The sequence below is a fragment of the Mauremys mutica genome, chromosome 3 (genome assembly GCF_020497125.1).
Source record: "Mauremys mutica isolate MM-2020 ecotype Southern chromosome 3, ASM2049712v1, whole genome shotgun sequence".
Classification (NCBI taxonomy): Eukaryota; Metazoa; Chordata; order Testudines; family Geoemydidae; genus Mauremys; species Mauremys mutica.
In genome coordinates this window covers 60,456,256-60,479,966 of record NC_059074.1, presented here as the reverse complement: position 1 = coordinate 60,479,966, position 23,711 = coordinate 60,456,256, and the positions used below count along the sequence as shown (strand labels likewise).

The window sequence follows — 23,711 nt, the reverse complement described above, 5'->3', positions numbered from 1 at the left end:
ACAGAGAGGTGTTCTTTGTTTTGGATTTTTGATCCGCCTTACTTTTTAGTTCAGCGATATGAATGCGTTCAGGAAGAATTGTGCTACCTTTAAATAGCTGCTGTTTCATGTGTAAGGATTTTAATTTCACTTTTGATTTCAATGTATTTTTAACTTAAGGAAAAAAAAAAGGGAAAAGGTTAAAATACTTTCCTAATGTTCAGTACAGTGCTAGTAAATGGCACAATTACTCCCTCAAGGCTATTGAATTTAGTTGTACTATGTTCATTATTAATTAGTGGCTCAATTTGTTACAAGCTGGTCCAGAACCCAGCCATAGTCACTAGTCTGTTGCAAGTGGACCCAGCTGCCAAATTCTAGTTAGCTGGGTCTGGGTAGAATCTAATCACTACTTCTAGCTCTAGTCTATACAGCATACTCCCAGCCTCAGAACTCTTGTCAGGAGACCGTCCCTGGGCCATGGAGCACTGCCACGCAGTCACTCTAGATCCCCCCCCAAAAATCACTGCTTAAAACCTGTGAGCTTCCCCAGCTGCTTACACACACACTCCTTCTAGCTCCACCTCAGATGCGGACACTCCAGGCTTCTAATTTAAGACCTTTGAACATAAGAACGTAAGAACAGCCATTCTAGGTCAGACCAAAGGTCCATCTAGCCCAGTATCCTGTCTTCCAACAGTGGTCAAAACCAGGTGCCCCAGAGGGAATGAACAGAATAGGTAATCATCAAGTGATCCATTCCCTGTCACCCATTCCTGGCTTCTGGCAAACAGAGGCTAGGAACACCATCCCTGCCCATCCTGGCTAATTGCCATCGATGGACCTATCCTCCATGAATGTATCTAGTTCTTTTTTTAACCCTGTTATAGTCTTGGCCTTCACAACATCCTCTGGCAAAGAGTTCCACAGGTTGACTGTGCATTGTGTGAAAACACACTTCCTTTTGATTGTTTTAAACATGCTGCCTATTAATTTCATTTGGTGACCACTAGTTCCTGTTATGAGAAGGACTAAATAACACTTCCTTATTTACTTTCTCCACACCAGTCATGAGTTTATAGACCTCAATCATATCCCCACTTAGTGGTCTCTTTTCCAAGCTGAAAAGTCCCGGTCTTAATCTCTTCTCATATGGAAGCCGTTCCATACCCCTAATAATTTTTGTTGCCCTTTTCTGAACCTTTTCCAATATATCTTTTTTGAGATGGGGCAACCACATCCGCACACAGTATTCAAGATGTGGGAGTACCATTGATTTATATAGAGGCAATATGAGATTTTTTTGTCTTATTATCTATCTCCATCTTAATGATTCCCAACATTCTGTTCACTTTTTTGACTGTCACTGCACACTGAGTGGATGTTTTCAAAGAACTAGCCACAACGACTCCAAGATCTCTTTGAGTGGTAACAGCTAATTTAGACCACATTCATTTTATATGTATAGCTGGGATTATGTTTTCCCATGTGCATTACTTTGCATTTATCAAGATTGAATTTCATCTGCCATTTTGTTGCCCAGTCACCCAAGTTTTGAGAGATCCTTTTGTAGCTCTTTGCAGTCTGCCTGGGACTTAATTATCTTGAATAGAGAACATGAGGACAACAGGGCAGAAAACAAGAACAGAAACAATGGACGTTCTTAACTAAAGAAACTTTACTCAAAGCACTCTAGAGTTACAGATCTTTGAAAATAACTGCACTCCTGAGATACACCCTCCCTTAGGCTGATCTTACCCTTTCTGTGAGTCTGAAGTATTTCAGGAAGCAGAGTCCCTTCTGCCTTCTTTCTTCTGCAAGTACTCCTGATATTTGGCGACAGTTACTCCTAATCCCCAGTCCCTCCTACACAAAGAAGAATCCTACTCGTAAATAGGGTCTCTCCTCCATGACATGCACACAACTGAGAAGCTCCAGCCACACCTCTCTCTTGCTTGCCTGACTGGCAAGCCCCTGAGTAGAAAAGCCATTGTTACACGAAGCTGGGCCAGCAGTTAAGAGCTAATCAAAATCAATAGCTGTTGGTGTCAAACACCCTTCCTAGGCAAGACAACTATCTGAATGCAGTATAATAGGTTATCCCTGGCAGAAGGAGGTCAGATGTGCGCACACCACTGAGTACACAGACTCCTTGCTTTCAGTTCCTGTGCCTCGCGCTACAACGGTTCCTGGCTACCAAGAGCAACTGCAGGGAAACACCTGCCTTGCAGCTGTAGCCTTGGGCTTGAGCATGCTCAGTGCAAATGGAATCTTCAGACAATTTAACTGCCAAACTAACAAGTCTCTATTAAGTATATGTGAATTGCAGTTTCTGGGAGGCTATTCACTTGGCCAATTCGGGCAGGTTTTAATACGAGTGACAAAACTGAAACCAGGATGACAGCCCTGCCAAATTTTGAGACCATGCTCCAAAGCAGGGAGATGCTAAAACTTCCCAATGAAATGGACATAAACACTTAATATGGACAAAATAATATATTTCTCCCTAACTTTGTTCTGAGAAACAGCTGGACCAATTTTGCTGAAACATTAAAAAAAAAAATAAGCTCAAGGCACACACCCGGCATGGGAAATTACAGTCCAAATGGCTGTTATAAACAACAACTGAAACAGGGTCTTGCAATGGAAAGTGTTTGGCAACGTGAAATATAGTTTGCTACCAGTTCCACCTATAATCAGGTCAAGTGACTACAGGGCTCTGGGAGTAAGGGTGAAGGAGTTGGGAGCGCAGGTGGTGTTCTCTTCGATCATTCCAATAAAGGGTAAGGGGTGGGGCCAAGGCAGAGATAGATGCATCCTGGAGGCGAATGCCTGGCTGCGAAGATGGTGTCACCAGGAGGGCTTCGGCTTCCTTGACTACAAGATGCTATTCCAGCAAGAAGGCCTGCTAAGCAGAGATGGGGTCCACCTATTGAGGAAGGGGAAGAGCATATTTGGATACAGACTGGCTAGCCTAGTGAGGAAGGCTTTAAACTACATTTGAAGGGGGCAGGTGACCAAAGTCCACAGGTAAGTAAAAAACATGGAGACTTGGGAGAAGGGTCAGAATTTGGGGGAAGCATGGGCTGTTATAGCAGAGGTAAAGAACAGACAAGACAGAACTGGAGGCGGGGGGAATAAAATCAGTATCTTAGATGTCTGTATACTAATGCGAGAAGTATGGAGAACAAACAAGAAGAACTCGAAATGCTAGTAAATAAACAACTATGACAGTTGGCATCATGTGGTACAGCTTGCTCAAGAATGTCAGGCAACGGAAAAAAAGGGAAGAGGTGTTGCCTTATATATTTAAAATGTACACGCTTGGACTGCGGTGGAGATGGAAATAGGAGACAGACTTGTTGAATGTCTCTGGGTAAGGATAAAAGGGGTAAAAAACAAGGGTGATGTCATGGTAGGGGTCTACTACAGACCACCTAACTAGGAAGAAGAGGCGGATGAGGCTTTTTTTAAACAACTAACAATCATCCAAAGCACAGGACTTGGTGGTGATGGGGACTTCAACTACTCAGATATCTCAGATTGGGAAAAATAACACAGCAAGGCACAGATTATCTAACAAGTTCTTGGAATGTATTGGAGACAATTTTTTATTTCAGAATGTGGGGAAAGCTACTAGGGGAGAGGCTGTTCTAGATTTGATTTTGACAAAGAGGGAGGAACTGGTTGAGAATTTGAAAGTGGAAGGCAGCTTGGGTGAAAGTGATCATAAAATGCTAGAGTTCATGATTCTAAGGAATGGTAAGAAGGAGAACAGCAAAATTAAGACAATGGATTTCAAGAAAGCAGACTTTAGCAAACTCTAGGAGTTGGTAAGTAAGATCCCATGGGAAGCAAGTTTAAGGGGAAAAACAATTGAAGACAGCTGGCAGTTCTTCAAAGAAACATTATTAAGGGCACAAAAGCAAACTATCCCACTGCGTAGGAAAGATAGAAAGTATGGCAAGAGACCACCCTGGCTTAGCCAGGAGATCTTCAATGATCTAAAAAAAGTCCTACAAAAAGAAAATTACAAAAGGATGAATATAAACAAATAAGACAAGTATGTAGGGAAAAAAATCAGAAAGGCCAAGGCACAAAACGATATCAAACTAGCTAGAGTCTAAAAGGTAACAAGAAAACATTCTACAAATACATTACAAGCAAGAGAAGACTAAGGACAGGGTAGGCCCGTTATTCAGTGAGGGGGGAAAAACAACAGAAAAATGTGGAAATGGCAGAGGTGCTTAATGACTTATTTGTTTCAGGTTTTCACCAAGTGGCTTGGTGGTGATTGGATGTCTAACAAAGTGAATGTCAGTGAAAATGAGGTTGGATCAGAGGCTAAAATAGGAAAAGAACCAGTTAAAAATTACTTAGACAAGTTAAATGTTTTCAAGTCACCAGGACCTGGTGAAATGCATCCTAGAATACTCAAGGAGTATCTGAGCCATTAGCAATTATCTTTGAAAAGTCATGGAAGAGATTCCAGACGACTGGAAAAGGGAAAATATAGTGCCAATCTGTGAAAAACTGAAATAAGGACAACCTGAGGAATTACAGACAAGTCAGCTTAACTTCTGTACCTTGAACAATAATGGAGCAAATAATTAAGCAATCAATTCGCAAACATCTAGAAGATAATAAGGTGATAAGTAAGAGTTAACATGGATTTCTCAAGAACAAATCGTGTCAAACCAACCTGATGGCTTGTTACCCTGTCAAAGAAAGATTTCTGGATGAGGGAAAAGCAATAGACATAGTATAAAGTTTTTTCTCTTATTAATTAGCCTCTTAGAGTTGGTATGACAACTCCCACCTTTTCATGCTCTCTGTATGTGTCTATCTCCTCACTATATGTTCCATTCTAGGCATCCGATGAAGTGGGCTGTAGCCCACGAAAGCTTATGCTCAAATAAATTTGTTAGGCCTGGTCTACACTACGTGTTTATACCGAATTTAGCAGCATTAAACCAATTTTACGCTGCACCCGTCCACACAACAAAGCCCTTTATATCGATATAAAGGGCTCTTAAAACCGATATCTGTACTCCTCCCCGACAAGCGGAGTAGCGTTCAAATCGGTATTGCCATGTCGGATTAGGGTTAGTGTGGCCGCAATTCGACGGTATTGGCCTCCAGGAGCTATCCCACAGTGCACCATTGTGACCGCTCTGGAAAGCCATCTGAACTCGGATGCACTGGCCAGGTTGTCATGGTCTTACCCTCACTTGAAACTGGGGGGTTTCAAGTTGAGGACCAGCATGTATCCCCCCACCCTAAAATCCTAGGGTAGGTCTCCTTTTTGCCGCCACCACCCGGTCAATTACGTGGGCCGGGACACCCCTGTTTTCCCCCTCCTCTTTCCAAAGACGTTTCCTGGGGTAAACACAGATCAACTCACAGAGGGAGAAACCTCCCCTTCTCCCCCCTCCCTTCTCTGCCCGGAGATAAGCCTGTCTCACCACCGAGAGAGAGTCTCTTAGCTCCCTCCCCCTGTATCCACAGTAGAAGGGATTTAATCAAATCTTTATAGAAAGAATTTATTAAAAGAAAAACAAGAAAATACACAATCTCTAGGAATCCAAGCTGGACATTCATAGGGTATAACCTTACTAATTTCTGGAGAGAAGATTCTCTCCTTCTCAGTACAAACAATACAGGCAGAATTAAGAATAATCAATAACAAACACACAGAATTGCAAACATAGGATTATTAGATGAGGACACAAAGTATCTTTCTAATACTCACTATCTTGACTAGAAGAAATTAGTTCAGAAAGATGGAAACTTGCAGAAGACTTGATTAAACATCTGGACCCTTGTAACTCCAAACGGCTAAGAACAACACACACAAGAACAGAGAGAAAAAGTTCCCTCCTAGGAATTTTAAATTCTCTTCCCTGATTGGTCCTCAGGTCAGTTGTTCACCAGGTACTATGTGTTAACCCTTTACAGGTGGAAACTTAACCCTTAACTAACTATTTATGACACAGGTGGACAGGAAAAGCCCCGCGAACTTTTGAATTTCATTTCTTGTTTGGCCAGCGTGGAGAGCTCACCAGCACAGGTGACCACGCAGAGCTCATCAGCACAAGTAACAATGCAGTCTCCTGAGAATCGAAAAAGAGCTCCAGCATGGACTGCAGGGGAGGTACTGGATCTGATCGCTGTATGGGGAGAGGATTCCGTGCTAACAGAATTCCGTTCCAAAAGACGAAATGAAAAAAATTTGAAAAAATTTCCAAGGCCATGATGCAGAGGCGCCACACCAGGGACTCAGTACAGTGCCGTGTGAAAGTTAAGGAGCTCAGACAAGCCTACCAGAAAACCAAAGCAGCAAACGGAAAGTCCGGGCAGGGCCCAAAACATGTCGCTTCTATGCTGAGCTGCATGCAATTCTAAGGGGGTCCGCCACCACTATCCCACCTCTGTCCGTGGATTCCGAGGTGGGGGTGGTAATCGCAGCCACGGCTGAGGATTCTGCGGACGGGGAAGAGGAGGAGCTTGTAGAGAGCACACAGCACTCCGTTCTCCCCAACAGCCAGGAGCTTTTTCCTCACCCTGACGGAATTACCCTCCCAGCCCTCCCAAGCAACTATCCCAGACAATGACGCCATGGAAGGGACCTCTGGTGAGAGTGTACCTTGTAAATATAAGATTATGGTTTAAAAGCAAGCGTTTTTTAATGATTAATTTGCCCTGAGGACTTGGGATGCATTCGCGTCCAGTACAGTTACTGGAAAAGTCTGTTAACATGTCTGGGGATGGAGCGGAAATCCTCCAGGGACATCTCCATGAAGCTCTCCTGGAGGTACTCCAAAAGCCTTTGTAGAAGGTTTCTGGGCAGCGCTGCTTTATTCCGTCCTCCATGGTAGGACACTTGACCACGCCATGCATGTAGCAAATAATCTGGTATCATTGCATGACAAAGCCTAGCTGCGTATGGTCCCAGTGATTGCTGGCATTCAAGCAATATCCGTTCTTTATCTCGCTGTGTTATCCTCAGGAGAGTGATATTGTTCATGGTAACCTGGTTGAAATTCAGGAATTTAAGTAAGGGGACAGAGATGGCCATTCCTACTGGGCTGTTTGCTTGTGGCTTAAAAGAAATCCTTCCCTGTAGGTAGCCAAGTAGTGGGGGGGGGCGCGATTGGCACGGAGCTTTTCCGCGTTTGGCTAGCAGGGATCTTTCCTGATACCAGCCACGCGGTTGGGGGTGGGGGGGGAAGGGAGGTGTTTAGCAGTGATCTTCCATGATGCCAGCCATGGGGTGGTTTCTGCTGCTGCACGTTAACAGGAAAGAAGCAGCACTCAACGGTAACACCAAAGCCACAGGCACTCAATATTAAGATGCAAAATGCGACCTTGTAGTGAGGACACATGTGCTATGTAAGGTGAATAATGTTGTTCACCATGAAAGAGTATGACCATTGTTCTCTAAAAATATATCTTTTTAAATACTTCTCTCCCTTTTTTCCCCTCCCTCATGCAGCTGCAAATTTCTCCCTACTCCATCCCGAAGGCTATCTCAGATAAGGCGGCGGAAAAAAAAAAAAGACGCGAGAAGAAATGTTTTCGGAAATCATGGAAGTGACCCACAATGAAAGAGCTCATCTGAATGAGTGAAAGGAAGTGATAGCAAAGTACAGAAAAGATGCCAGTGACCGTGAGGACAGGAGGGACGAACGTGAGGACAGGAGGGACGAACGTGAGGACAGGAGGGACGAACGTGAGGACAGGAGGGACGAACGTGAGGACAGGAGGGACGAACGTGAGGACAGGAGGGACGAACGTGAGGACAGGAGGGACGAACGTGAGGACAGGAGGGACGAACGTGAGGACAGGAGGGACGAACGTGAGGACAGGAGGCGGCAAGAAGATCAGCGGTGGCGGGATGCAACTCTGGGGCTGCTGCGTGATCAAACTGACATGCTCCAGCGTATGGTGGAGCTTCAGGAACGGCAGCAGGATCACAGAGTGCCGCTGCAGCCCCTGTATAACCACCCTCCCCCCTCACCATGTTCCTTAGCCTCCTCACCCACCAGACAAGTAAGAACTCGTGGGGGTAGGCTCCGTGCACCTGCCCACTCCACCCCAGTCGACAGCCCAACCAAAAGGCTCTCATTATTATGAAATTTTTTTAGTGGCCTTTTCCTTCCCTACTATTCTCCTCCCAAACCCCACCCAGGCTACCTTGTCAGTTCTCTCCCTCTTTTTATAATTAAGTTATAAAGAGCACATGATTTTTAAACGAGAGTGACTTTATTTCCTTAGATAGCAAGCTGTGATCGAAGGGGGGGGTGGCGGCTTACAGGGAATGAGTCAATCAAGGGGGGGGGGGCGGTTCATCGAGGAGAAACAAACAACAGTCACACTGTACCCTGGCCAGTGATGAAACTGGTTTTCTAAGCTTCTCTAATGCGCACCGCTTCCTGGTGTGCTCTTCTAACCGCACTGGTGTCTGGCTGCGCGTAATCAGCGGCCAGGTGATTTGCCTCAGCCTCCCATCCCGCCATAAAGGTCTCCCCCTTACTCTCTCAGAGACTGTGGAGCACACAGCAAGCAGCAATAACAATGGGTACATTGGTTTAGCTGAGGTCTGAGTGAGTCAGTAATGTGCGCCAGCGCACCTTTAAACGGCCAAATGCACATTCTACCACCATTCCGCACTTGCTCAGCCTGTAGTTGAACAGCTCCTGACTACTGTCCAGGCTGCCTGTGTATGGCTTCATGAGCCATGGCATCAAGGGGTAGGCTGGGTCCCCCAGGATAACGACAGGCATTTCAACATCCCCAACTGTTATTTTCTGGTCTGGGAAGTAATTCCCTTGCTGCAGCCGTTTAAACAGAATAGTGTTCCTGAAGACATGAGCGTCATGAACCCTTCCTGGACATCCCACGTGGATGTTGGTGAAACGTCCCTTGTGATCCACCAGTGCTTGCAGCACCATGGAAAAGTACCCCTTGTGGTTTATGTAGTGGGTGCTCCAGTGCCAAGATAGGGATATGGGTTCCATCTATCGCCCCACCACAGTTAGGGAATCCCATTGCAGCAAAGCCATCCACTATGACCTGCACATTTCCCAGAGTCACAACCTTTCGTAGCAGCAGCTTAGTGATTGCTTTGGCTACTTGCATCACAGCAGTCCCCACAGTAGATTTGCCCACTCCAAATTGATTCCCGACTGACTGGTAGCTGTCTGGCATTGCAAGCTTCCACAGGGCTATCGCCACTCGCTTCTCAACTGTGAAGGCTGCTCTCATCTTTGTTTTCTGGCGCTTCAGGGAAGGGGAAAGCAAGTCACAAAGTTCCATGAAAGTGCCCTTACGCATGCGAAAGTTTCGCAGCCATTGGGAATCGTCCCACACCTGCAACACTATGCGGTCGCACCAGTCTGTGCTTGTTTCCCGGGCCCAAAATTGGCGTTCAATGGCTAGAACCTGCCCCATTACCAGCAGGATCTCCAAAGTGCAGGGGCCCGTAGTTTGACAGAATTCTGTGTCCATGTCCTCATCACTCTCGTCGCCGCGCTGCCGTAGCCGCCACCTCCTCGCCTGGCTTTGCAGGTCCCGGTTCAGCACTGACTGCACGAGAATGCGCGAGGTGTTTAAAACGTCCATGATTGCTGTCTTGAGCTCAGCAGGGTCCATGCTTGCCGTGGAATGGCGCCTGCACAGTTCACCCAGGAAAAAAGGCGCGAAACGGTTGGCTGCTGCTGCTTTCACGGAGGGAGGGGTGAGGCTGTACCCAGAAGCACCAGCGGCAATGTTTTTTGCCCTATCAGGCACTTGGATCTCAACTCAGCATTCCAATGGGCGGGGGAGACTGCGGGAACTATGGGATAGCTACCCACATGCAACGCTCAGAAAAATCGACGCTAGCCTCGGTACATGGACACACACCGCCGAATTAATGTGCTTAGTGTGGCCGCGTGCACTCGACTTTATACAATCTGTTTTTAAAAACTGGTTTCTGTAAAATCGGAATAATCCCGTAGTGTAGACGTACCCTTGGTCTCTAAGGTATCACAAGTACTCCTGATCTTTTTGCAGATGCAGACTAACACAACTGCTACTCTGAAACATGGTATATCTTGACTTTAGTAAAACTTTTGATACTGTCTCATATGACCATCTCAAACAAATAAGGGAAATGCAACATAGATGGAGCTACAACAAGGTGGGTGCAAAACTGATGGAGCTGCAACAAGGTGGGTTGGAAAACCGTTCCCAGAGAATAGTTATCAGTGGGTCAGTGTCATGCTGGAAGGGCATAACAAGTGGGGTCCCACAGGGATCAGTTCTGGGTCCGGTTCAATGATTTAGATAATGGCATAGAGAGTACACTTATAAAGTTTGCGGACAATACCAAGCTGGGAAGGGTTGCAAGTGCTTTGAAGGATAGGATTAAAATTCAAAATGTTCTGGACAAACTGGAGAAGTGGAAAGGGATCTGGGGGTCATAGTGGACCGACACCTAATTACGAGTCAACAGTGTAACACTATTGCAAAAAAAAAAAAAAAAAAAGCAAACATCATTCTGGGATAACTGCTTGTAGGATAATCACATTCTCGACCATTTTAAACGACCAAAGTCAGAAAAGCAGTTAGAGGTGAGTGATACTAGTACTAGTTTCGACACCACCAAAAATGTTCATTGCAGCCAAGGTGGTGTTTTTCATTCATGCCTTCATTAATGATTAATTGTGTTTTGCACTTGTACTTTTCCTAAAGAAAGGTTGAATCTCATTGGTTGATAACCATTAAAACAAATTTAGCTGCAACTAAATATAACCTAACGCTAAATTTGGTGTCTCTTTTTGTTAACCAAGAAGATATATCTATGTACATTTATTTAAGCAACTATATAGCTTACCTTACGTTTGTTCAGTTTCTTCATTTTTACTTTATTATGTTAGAAAATGGTGAATGATGCATTTTGCATTTACTGGATGATGATTAATTTTTTTACTTGCAATTTTTATCCAGCTCTATTTGGATGTAAATTCAAATTCAGTTAGAAGAGTGCAAAACAGCACTGTAATTTTTTTAAGCTAAACTACCTTAAATCTGCTATGTCTATAAAATGGAAAAGTTTATCAAAATTAATTTTGCAATTAAAACTAACATTTCTTAAACAAAGGAAGTGGTATCTCTAGTTAGTGAATTGAACTGATTGTTTCTGGTTACCATATGCTTTAAGATCTTACAGCTAGTAGATGTCATCCTCTTAGACCTAATTTTTATTCATAGATTGGAAGAGGAAAGCTTGCTTTCCTACTTTTTCAACTCCCAATTTGTTTCTTAACTTTTAATGGACTCGTCATTCAAATTCAGTGGAATGAACTAATGCAGCGGTACCCAATGCGGTGCCCGCGGGTGCCATGGCACCCACCAGGGCGTCTAAGTGCGCCCATGTACTGGCCGACGGATGAGCCTCTGCCAAAATACCGCTGACAAGCAGAGTCATCCAGATGCGTTGCCGCCAAAAAGCCGCCGATTTTCGGAGGCATTTCGGCGGCGACGCCTATGGAGGACGCTGCTTGTCGGCAGAGATGCCTACTGACGTTCCCGCTTGTCAGCAGCATTTCGGCGGATGCTCGTCCGCAGTCCCAGTCCTCCGTGGCTCATCATCTGGTGGGCAAGGCTGGGGACCACTGAACTAATGGAATAAACTCAAAAGAAGAAAATATTCTCTCTGTACCTGCAGAAGATGCTATTGCAATCAAAAGCTGGTTTAGCACTTCAGCAAATGCTCGGTGTAGGTGCTTAGCCATTGACTTCCATAGTTCAGTGGTCTGGCTTTACAATTTGGCAGCTAACATACCACTGAATATTATTTTTGTATTAAAACACAGTTATTTAAATTAAATAAATCATAGGTTTAGGTCTTAACATAGTTTGCCCATTTCAACTTTAATCCTAAATAGTTTTTTTAAAATACACTTGTATTTAAACAAAAACACCCCACTTATCATGCACCCCACTTTCAATTACTTTGCATTTCTTGCTCTTTTCATTATTTAAAGGAATGCTGTTTTGCCAGAAAAGAAATCTATTGTCAGTCTTCATGGAGTTCAGAGGAGTTTTAGATATGAGAGGTTTAATTAAACCTCAGTTTAGTGATAGCTATCATTTACAATGCAAAAGTCAATTTAAAGCCTATTCCAAAGAAATAACTTTTTATTTTATAGTTCTCAATATACAATAGTTAGAGTGAAATACCCAATAGGCAAACCCGAGTAATTTAATTTATTGCACTACAGAAAAATTACATCAAGAAACAAACAGTGCAGAATCTCACTAAATAACTGGGACACCCATTGCAAGGTACTTGCTACTTGGCAAAATTAAATAAGCAAAAGAAAACAAATGCAGGAAAAAATATACTTTGTTTATCTGATGGATTTAGGTTTTTATGTGCCCCTCGCCAGAGTAGCATTTGAGCATCTCCCCAGTAATTAAAAAAAATCACCTCTTCCATTGGTTGTAGAAGAATTTATTTATTTACTTATTTAAAAAAAAAAAGATGAGTTTGACTCATACACAGTGCACACTCACATGCTATTGGAGAAATACTAAATCAAAGCAGTGGAGTTTGCATTTAGTTCTTATGTCAGGTGAAGTTAGTTTCACATAGGTTTTGAAATTTGGGGAGCCGAGTGCTCATGGGTGCTTAGGGATGGACCAGCGTAACAGCTTCTTCCTATCTGGGGACAAGGAGGTTTCTCATTTCTGCCTCAAGTTCTTGTACTCCTTATATTTATATTCGGTCCAAGGACCCAAATCAGACTGCCCATAGTTGGAAATTGTATGGCTAGGAACAGAATGGTTTGACCATTTCCAGATTTGTTTTCTCCATGTCAAGAGTCTTTAGCGTACAGTGTAGTGAGAGGAAACAAGGTGAGACAGCACTGGATGTAAGGTCACTCCATGTTTCTATGATGCGCACTAGCTGAAGTGACTCTCAGTGATAAGAGTCACTGGAACTGTCTTATTAACTAATAAGAGAGACAAGTGGCGGTGTAGCCATGTTGGTCCCACAATATGAGTGAGAGAGGGTACGTGAGGTAATATATTTTATTGGACTAACTTCTGTTTATAGAAGGGACTAGCTTTTGAGCGCCACAGAGTCCTAACAAAGAGGTTTGTGAAGTTCAAAAGCTTAACCCTTCTACCAATGGAAGTTGGTCCAATAAGAGATACTACCTTGCCTACCTCTCTCTGTCTCATTCATATCCTGAGATAAGCATGGCTACACTACCATTTATTAACCAATAACTTCCTGCTTATCAACACATGACTGAGGTTCAGGTTATGCTTGGTTTGACTTTATATAGGATGGCTATTTATTGACTGGATGTCTTGTGATCTTTTCCCTGCATATGGGGTGGATGGGAACTGTCATCATTGGAAACAATTTAACTGTATTACGAACTTCCTGTGGCTGGTGTTTCATATAGCTATTGCTTTCAGTTACAACTTGAATAAGAGTAGAGTAGGAGTATTGTCAGTGAATACCAGCAGTGGTGGTGAGCCGCTGGAACATGAAATACATAGATATCAACATTTGTGCTCAATTCTTTTGAGGCCAGAGCTCAGGCTGAATCTGAGAGAGAGAAGAGTTGATGAAGACTTGCTCTGAAGTAGTGCAAAGTGGTTCTTGTGTGATATAATGTCCTATAGGAGGGAAATGAAGGAGCATCCCAGCTAGTCCTGGAGATGGCCTGGAAGAGGCAGAAGCCTATGACCAAGAGAGAGTACATTACATTCCGTACCTCAGGGTGATGAATGAGAGATTGTGTGATGGTATAAGCAGTCCTGAACAGTACTTAGTCAAGATGCAGTTGAATATCCAGGGTCAGTAAATTTTGTTCAGAAAGCCATCAGCATTTAGTAGTAAGTGCTATATAGCACATTTTGTAAGAGTATAGAAAATTTAAAGATCTCACTATGGCACTCTGCTCTTAAATTTTGCTGAAAAGGAGAGACCACTTCTATTTGCAACTTGTCAATTGTACAGATTAACAAAGTGCAAATTGATTAGCAAAGTCTTTGCTATATTTCATTCCAGTCAGTGAAAAAAAGTTACCTTTTCTGTAACCGGTGTTCTTCGAGATGTGTTGCTCATGTCTATTCCACAATAGGTGCACTGGTGCATGAAGTTTTTTCCCTAGCAGTACCTGCAAGGGGGAGCGCCCCCATGACCCCTGGAGTGGTGCCTGCCTGGGACGGTATAAGGGGAGCTACGCGCTCCCCCCACCCTCAGTTCTTTCTTGCCAGACAACTCCAACAGAGGGGAAGGAGGGTGGGATGTGGAATAGACATGAGCAACAACTCGAAGAACACCAGTTACGGAAAAGGTAACTGTCTTTTCTTCTTCGAGTGATTGCTCATGTGTATTCCACAATAGGTGATTCCAAGCTCTATCTGTTGGAGGTGGGTAGGAGTTCACAAGTCCCAAGGCGGAGAACAGCCCTGCCAAACCCGGCGTCATCCCTGGTTTGGGAGACGATCGCATAGTGTGAGGTGAATGTGTGAACCAACGACCACATGGCGGCCCTAAAAATGTCCTGGATGGGGACGTGGGCCATGAAGGCAGCCGACGAGGCCTGTGCCCAGGTCAAGTGTGCCCTCACAATGGGTGGCGGGGGAACATCCACCAGTTCATAACATGAACAGATGCATGAAGTTATCTAATTGGAAAGCCTCTGAGTGGAAATCAGCTGGCCCCTCGTACGCTCAGCCAAGGCGACAAACAGTTGCAAGGACTTTCTGAACGGCTTAATCCGCTCGAGGTAGAAAGCCAGAGCCCGCCACACGCTCAGTGTTCCTCACTGGACGCATGAGGCAGAGGACCGGTAGAAAAATGTCGAGAGGAACGCGGGGTGTGGGCGGAGCTGGACCTTGCCCTTATGAAAGACTGTGTACGGCGGTTCAGAGGTTAGGGCTCTGAGACTTGCCTGGTCGACCTGATAACCAGGAAGGCAACCTTCCACAAGAGGTGAGACAAGGAGCATGTGGCCAGTGGCTCAAATGGGGGCCCTGTGAGACGAGCCAACACCAGGTTTAGGTCCCACTGTGGAACCGGAGGTCTAGAATACAGGAAAAGACTGTCTAGATCCTTAAGGAACTGGCCAGTCATAGCATGGGAAAACACCGTGTGTCCTTGCACTGGTTGCTGGAAGGCAGATATGGCCACCAGGTGCACCCTGACAGATGAGGGCACCAGGCCCTGGGCCCTTAGCTGGAGGAGGTAATCAAGGATAAGCTGGATTGGGGTGGTCACCAGGGAGACACCCTGGTCTACTGCCCATCTAGAAAACCAGGACCACTTTGCCAAATAAGTGTGGCAAGTGGAGGACAGTCTACTTTCAAGGAGGATGCACTTTGAACTTGCTCTGAGCACATCCCTTCCTCTTCACCTAACCACTGAGCAGCCACGCAATAAGGTGAAGAGACGCTAGGTTGGGATGGAGGAGGCAGCCCTGGTCCTGTGAGAACAGGTCTGGGAGGAGCGGCAATGGACATGGTGGAGCTACCACCAGGCCTGTGAGGGTCCCGTACCAATACTGCCTGGGCCACACCGGGGCAATCAGGAGGACTTGGGCCTTGTCCGACTATCTTCTCCAGGACCCTGCTGAATGGGGGGGCGGAAGAGAAGGATTAGAGAAGCCGGCCTGACCAGGACAGGAGAAAGGCATTGGAGCTAGTGCCCCTCCCCAGACCCCCCTGGAGCAGAGCCAGGGGCATCGCTGGTTCTGCCGAGTCATGAATAGGTCCACCTGGGGAGTTCCCCATCTTTGGAAGAGCCGGTGGGCAGATTCCAGGTGGAGGGACCACTCGTGTTGGGAGGAGAAGTCCCTGCTCAAGCGATCCGCCCTCTCGTTGCAGGAATCCAGTAAGTGGAAGGCCTTCAGGTGGATGTTGTGGGCTATACAGAAGTCCCACAGCCTGAGGGCTTCGAGGCAGAGGAGCAGGCCCCGCCTTGCCTGTTGATATAGAACATCGAGGCTGTGTTGTCCATAAGGGGCCCAACTACCTTGCCCTCCTGGTGCGGGCGGAAGGCCATACACGCCAGCCGCACCGCTCTGAGCTCTCTGACGTTTATGTGTAGGGTCAGGTCCTGAGCCGACCACAGGCTTTGGGTCTGAAAGCTCCCCACATAGCCCCCCCGGCCCCCCCAACCCAGGTCTGATGCACTGGACACCAGCTCCAGCGACGGGGCCCTGTCCCTGAACAGGACTCCTTGGAGCATGTTGTTCGGGGTGAACCACCATCGCAGGGAGATAATCAGAGCTTGGAGGGGCCTCATCCTGAGTCTGGCATGACGGACCACATACGTGCACACCAACATATGACCCAAGAGCTGCAGGCAAACCCTGGCTGTTGTCACCAGGAACCTTGTGACCGAGTCAATGAGACCTTTAAGGGTCTCGAACCTGTCTGGCAGGAGGGAGGCCCTGGCCAACACTGCGTCCAGAAGTGCCCCGATAAACTATGCGTTGGACCAGGACTAACGTGGACTTGGTGTTGTTTACCAGCAGGCCTAAGGCGGTGCACGTGGACAGGTGGAGCGCCACGTGATTCCTCACCTGTGACCGGGAGGTGTCCTTGAAAGTCAATCATCCAGATAGGGAAATATCTGTGGCCCCCGCCATCTGAGGTAGGCCGCTATCACCGACATACATTTTGTAAACAATTTGGGGGCAGTGGACAGCCCAAATGGGAGGACCATAAATTGGTAATGATTCTGTCCCACCACAAAAACGGAGGAAGCACCTGTGGCCCTCGAATATCTGAATGTGGAAGTACACGTCCTGTAGCTCGAGGGCAGCGTACTAGTCCCTGGGATCCAGGGAGGGGATGATGGAGGCCAGGGAGACCATGCAAAACTTGAGCTTCACCATGTGCTGGTTCAAACCCCATAGGTCCAGTAGGGGCCTGAGTCCCTCCTTGGCCTTCGGGATAAGGAAATAACAGGAGTAGTACGCCTTACCCATGAACTCCTTGGGCACCGCCTCTATCGCTCCTAGTCCTAGGAACCGCCCCACCTCCTGCTTCAGCAGAGCTTCGTGCAAGGGGTCCCCCAGGAGGGATGGGGGTGGTTGGGCGGGGAGGAGGTAAACTGGAGGGTGTAACCCCAGGAGATGGTGTTGAGGACCCATCGGTCCAAAGTGAGCTGAGACCATTCCAGAAGGAAAGCACACAACTGGTTGGAGAAGAGAAGCTTTATTGGGGGTGGATCCCTGATAAGGACTGGAGGGTTGCCCCTGAGCGTGCCGTCAAAATTGTCTTTTCCCTGCCTGCTTCCCCTTGGGCGGGGGAGGAAGGAGTCCAGGCTCGGGGGCAAGCTGAGACTTCCTATGAGGGTGTCTCCGGGGTCGGAGTCTGCTGTGGCTTGAACTTAGGTTTTGCCGGAGCTGGGACATAGAGACTCAGGGTCTGGAGGGTCATGCGCGAGTCCTTCATGCCATGCAGCCTTGTATCTGTTTCCTCTGCAAACAGAGCTTTCCCATCAAACGGGAGATTCTGCTTAGACAACTGTGCCTCACTGGAGAGCCCAGAGAGCAGGAGCCATGACACGCGTCTCATGGACACCATGGAGGCCACTGAACGTGCGGCCAAGTCCACAGCATCTAAGGCAGCCTGCAGGGAAGCCCAAGCCGCCGTTGCCCCTTCCTCCACTAGCACCCTGAACTCTTCCTTATCACGCTCCTGGAGAGAGACCTCAAATTTAGGCAGGGAACACCACAGATTAAATTCATACCAACTCAAGAGGGCCTGATGGTTTGCCACTCTTAACTGGAAGCTCGGTGCTGCTGTGAAGGAGTCTTCTTGGCCCTCTTGGCATGCCCCGTGGACAGGGAGTGGTGCCAACTGGCCGATGGCACCGGCGGATCGCCGCGTACTAACACCACGGTGCCCAGTAACGGCTTGGAGCGGCGTGCCGGGGTCGGGGTCAGCGCCAAATCCATGAGAATGGCTTGGAGCCTAATGTTCCTTTCTCTTTTGGTCCGAGGCTTAAACGATTTGCAAAATCTTGCACCTCTCCACTGATATGGATTTCTCCCAAGCAGCGCAAACAGTCTGTGTGCGGGTCGCTTCTTGGCACAGAACGCCAACAAGACCCTTACGACTTAAATCCCGGGGCTCAGGGCATGCCTCGGCCCAGGCTCACTGACTAACTAAACTAACTATGCTTATTAACTACAGGTACTAAACGAACAAACAGTTCTGGGGACAAGCTACAGCAAAGCTGGAGAAGAGCCGTTCCGATGCACCTTCACTGGCAGCAAGAAGGAACTGAGAGTGGGGGGAGTGCACAGCTCCTCTTATACCGTGCCAGGCAGGTGCCTCTCCAGGGGGCACTCCCCGCTACGGGTACTGCTAGGAGAAAAACTTCCGGCACTGATGCACGTGGCGAGCACACACCCCTACTGTGGAATACACATGAGCAATCACTTGAAGAAGAAAAATGGTATCTAAAATGATATTCATATATCATGTTTAAATAAAACATTGTTAACTAAGCAATTACTTAGTAAACATAGAAATTCTGTACCTCAATTTCTTGCTATTTCCCAGCATGTTGAGTCCAATTGAGTTCCCTTTCAAAACTCTAAAACTTCCAGTTTTGCCTCGCCTTGCATACGTTTTTATGTACTCGCTGCTGGTGCCAACAGTTCCTGGTCGACAGCGTAGTGACTGTAATGAGACAATTAGTAAAATGTTTGGTTGATGAGAGTATACAACTATTAAGTTGTGAAATACTTGTATGAATACTCATTAGAATCCATATTTAACTGCCTTTGTACTAGATGTTAAAGATCTTAATGTTCCATCTAAAACAGGGGTAGGCAACCTATGGCACGCATGCCGAAGGCAGCACACGAGCTGATTTTCAGCAGCACTTTCACTGCCTGGGTCCTGGCCACTGGTCCGGGGGGCTCTGCATTTTAATTTAATTTTAAATGAAGCTTTTTAAACATTTTAAAAACCTTATTTACTTTACATACAACAATAGTTTAGTTATATATTATAGACTTATAGAAAGAGATCTTCTAAAAACATTAAAATGTATTACTGGCACACAAAACCTTAAATTAGAGTGAATAAATGAAGACTCGGCACACCACTTCTGAAAGGTTGCTGACCCCTGATCTAAAAATCTAGTCATACGCCTTTTCCAACATAAATCCTGTCCCTTGGTCTTCAAACAAACAGTTTTCCCAAGATCTCATAACTCAAACTAAAATTACGTTTCATATAATATTCTATTCAGAACTCTCTTGTCTAAAGTTTTGTCCTAGATAGCATAATTCCAGAAACTACAAAAAATGAAAAAAGAGAACATGCCATTTATACGGAGAAAATTTTATAATAAATGCAGTGCCCTTAAACCCAGAAATATGTAAATATTAGGAAATAAAACTTTTCTGCATTGCCAAGATAATGTCTTTAGGAGATAACATCAGCATTTCTACTTTTTTTTTTTTTGGATTCCAGATAGCTTTTTGAACTTTGGAAAATATCTTAGAGGACTATTCCCTTTCAATTACTGTTAAATTTATTAAGCCTATATTAATATCAACATATAAATTAAAAAATGTAATGCTCTATATTACTAGTTAAATAGTTTTGCTATAACCATATACAGATTAGAATCCTGTGGCACCTTATGGACTAACAGATGTTTTGCAGCATGAGCTTTCGTGGGTGAATACCCACTTCTTCGGATGCAAGTAGTGGAAATTTCCTGGGGCAGGTATATATAAGCAAGCAAGAAGCAAGCTAGAGATAACGAGGTTAGATCAATCAGGGAGGATGAGGCCCTGTTCTAGCAGTTGAAGTGTGAAAACCAAGGGAGGAGAAACTGGTTCTGTAATTGGCAAGCCATTCACAGTCTTTGTTTAGTCCTGAGCTGATGGTGTCAAATTTGCAGATGAACTGGAGCTCAGCAGTTTCTCTTTGAAGTCTGGTCCTAAAGTTTTTTTGCTGAAGGATGGCCACCTTAAGATCTGCTATTGTGTGGCCAGGGAGGTTGAAGTGTTCTCCTACAGGTTTTTGTATACTGCCATTCCTAATGTCTGATTTGTGTCCATTTATCCTTTTCCTTAGAGACTGTCCAGTTTGGCCGATGTACATAGCAGAGGGGCATTGCTGGCATATGATGGCATATATTACATTGGTGGACGTGCAGGTGAATGAACCGGTGATGGTGTGGCTGATCTGGTTAGGTCCTGTGATGGTGTTGCTGGTGTAGATATGTGGGCAGAGTTGGCATCGAGGTTTGTTGCATGGATTGGTTCCTGAGCTAGAGTTACTATGGTGCGGTGTGCAGTTGCTGGTGAGAATATGCTTCAGGTCGGCAGGTTGTCTGTGGGCGAGGACTGGTCTGCCACCCAAGGCCTGTGAAAGTGTGCCACAGGATTCTTTGCTGCTTTTACAGAACCAGACTAACACGGCTACCCCTCTGATACATATACAGACTATTCCTCATTATCTATGGAGTCATCACCTGTAGCCATTTGCTTAATCATTCACTTGGTCTGATTCACTGGGTTGCATTTCTCGGGTGATTTGGTAGGGAGAAAGACAGTCTTTCTTAGCTACACATACCCACTACTCAAAACACTGAAATTTTCAAGTATTATGAAACTTCTTTCCAACAAAATATTTCAGCACCTGCCATCAAAATCGCAAAAGAACACAACCACCCTTCACTGCTTCCCACCCCCAGATACACACACACACACACACTCAAAACCAGGAAATAAGAACATAAGAATGGCCGTACCGGGTCAGACCAAAGGTCCATCTAGCCCAGTATCTGTCTACCGACAGTGGCCAATGCCAGGTGCCCCAGAGGGAGTGAACCTAACAGGCAATGATCAAGTGATCTCTCTCCTGCCATCCATCTCCATCCTCTGCCGAACAGAGGCTAGGGACACCATTCTTTACCCATCCTGGCTAATAGCCATTTATGGACTTAGCCACCATGAATTTATCCAGTTCCCTTTTAAACATTGTTATAGTCCTAGCCTTCACAACCTTCTCAGGTAAGGAGTTCCACAAGTTGACTGTGCGCTGCGTGAAGAAGAACTTCCTTTTATTTGTTTTAAACCTGCTGCCTATTAATTTCATTTGGTGACCCCTAGCTCTTGTATTATGGGAATAAGTAAATAACTTTTCCTTATCCACTTTCTCAACATCACTCATGATTTTATATACCTCTATCATATCCCCCCTTAGTCTCCTCTTTTCCAAGCTGAAGAGTCCTAGCCTCTTTAATCTTTCCTCGTACGGGACCCTCTCCAAACCCCTAATCATTTTAATTGCCCTTTTCTGAACCTTTTCTAGTGCTAGAATATCTTTTTTGAGGTGAGGAGACCACATCTGTACACAGTATTCGAGATGTGAGAGTACCATGGATTTATATAAGGGCAATAATATATTCACATACACCACTGTATGTGGTCAAGAAAGACTAGGAGGTAAGTTTAGTCTTTCTGCAAAGGAAAAACAATGTAGTCTTAGACTGGTAGTTGTCTAGAGTTAAAAGTAACCATCAATGCTGATGGTTTCAGAGCTCAGAAGAAAGAAAAGATAGTACTGTACAGCAAGCAAGCCCCCTGGAATTCAGAATGAATAGTAAAGGAATGCAACTCAAGATATTTTTGCCAAGTGCATCATAGAAAAGCAACAAGTTTCTCTTTTTTTTTTTAAATTCAGTGTGATTACTATACAACTTTGTTTAAAACTAAAATCTTAATATGTGTTTTAATGGATGAATATATAAAATACTTACCTTCTTTTCTTCAGTGGGACTGAAGGACCCATCACTCTCATCTATGCGGAGCAGTTTTGCCTCACTAAACAGTTGGAGAAAAATATGGGTATACTGTAATACAGCAAAATGGCAGCAAAATAGTCTTAAAACCATACTATAACTCAAACCCTATCTACACAGATGGTTTAAAAATACACAAAAATATATTTTTTAAAAACAGAACTCCCAAAAAAACCCAGAAACATTACAGTGGTCAGTGTAATAAGCAAGCAATATTATGTTAGATTTGTTTGAGATTAACATTAAGTGAATGCACAAAGAAAACTATAAACAGGAAATGAGAATAAAAAAAAGTTACCAGCAATTTAAAATATTGTACTGTTAACAAAACTTGAATCTTTAAAAGTGGCCAACCGAATGCCCATGGGGTTACATAAATGGTTATGTTACGCAAAAAGCTGTAGTATATGAGATGTTTACACAATGAGAAAGTTATGCTAACTTTTGGATCTCCCAGCATTTGTGAAGTTATAGTTCACATAAAATGGAGACCAAGACACAATTAAGTCCTAAAATTTATCACATAAGAAGAATGTTAATTTGTCCATGGGCAGAAGAGTATGATTAAATTACTGTCAAACTCTCTATGCAAGTTTCACTTCAGGATGCAAGTTTAAATACCTTTACATTTTTATGATGTAAACTTCCACCAAAACTAACCAGTCTACCTTTAAGAGATATTCAATTTAATAGTAGTTCAATGGCACAAGTTAGGATATGGCTCTGGAGAACTCTTAAGTCTGGATTCTCCAGATGAAAAGAGTACAGAAACCTGTACCTTATATGCCAGTGATACCACAATGAAAAAAAGTTGTATGAATGTAGAGAAATGGGGGTTGGGGAAAAACAGGTATGAAGTTCATAGGATACTGATCTTCTAAGACCTTTCTGCTGTATCTCTGTGATTAGATTAAAAGACCTTAGGGAGATCACAGCAGAATTTCAAAATATGCCACTGAAGGTTTCCCTTCAAGTTACAATTCTTCCTAGGTAGGAAGAAGAACAAAGGATCCAATCCTAAGGAGAGGACTCCAATAACTATGCAAATAAATTTCTAGAAGCAAGAATGTGCATATAATTAGGTTTGGTATGGTCTGAATTGTGCAAACTTTTTCTCCATATTTGAAAGCAAGCTGGCTAGTAATCAATGTTAATGTATTCTAGCTTCAATTATGGAATCAGAACTTTTCTAGAGATAACTTTTTCCCCTTTTGCCATGGTAAGAAAAACTAATTTTCAATTACACAGTCACAACAAGAGAAGAAAAGGGTTCAATATTTTTGACGGAATCTTTGTAGATTTGAAAACCTTCACATACTGCATTTTTATTTGCTTTTCAAGGATGGGAATTCACTCCCTCAAAGAGTTCTGTTGCACTTCCCTAGATCTGCAATAAGAAGAGTTCGTGAAAAATGTCCAAGAGTAGCTACATACAGGACCTTGGTTGTTCAAAGACCAAAACCTATAGAAGAAATAAATGCAATATAGTCCAGTGAACATGCAACTGGATTGAGATTCAGGAGACAGATATTATATCTAGCTCTCTCATTGGCCTGCTGTGCAACCCTGGTCAAGTAATTTTGCCTCTCATTCCCCTTCCCACTCTTGGCTGATCTTTTCTTTTTAGACTTCAGCTCTTCAGGATAGGAATTGTCTTACTGCCTGCACAGTGTCTATCACAATGGGGCCCCTAGATACTACTGTATTATAAACACAACAGAAGAGAACGGGGGGGGGGGGGGGGGGGAAGAAGACTACAGTGAACAAAGCCCTGAATCAACAAAAAGTCTCAAAAGGATAAGGAATAGATCTTCTGATGCTCATAACTTTTGAGGAATAAAAGTAATGACAGGGACCAGAAAAATGTATTGTGATT

General features: G+C 44.7%; 1 protein-coding gene across 10 annotated transcripts in view; it reads right to left on the bottom strand.

The window, feature by feature from the left end:
* SENP6 (SUMO specific peptidase 6) overlaps positions 1-23,711 on the bottom strand; it is a 187,038-nt gene that overhangs the window by 114,744 nt on the left and 48,583 nt on the right. For 9 of the 10 annotated variants that reach the window (XM_045010858.1, XM_045010854.1, XM_045010861.1 and 6 more), the window contains 2 exons: positions 21,794-21,857; positions 18,548-18,690 (listed from right to left, as the gene is read on the bottom strand). In XM_045010858.1, the coding sequence (XP_044866793.1) occupies positions 18,548-18,690; positions 21,794-21,857 (207 nt within the window). Of the gene's footprint in view, positions 1-1,737; positions 2,083-18,547; positions 18,691-21,793; positions 21,858-23,711 lie in introns of those variants that run through there. The other variant, XM_045010862.1, reaches the window with a different exon arrangement.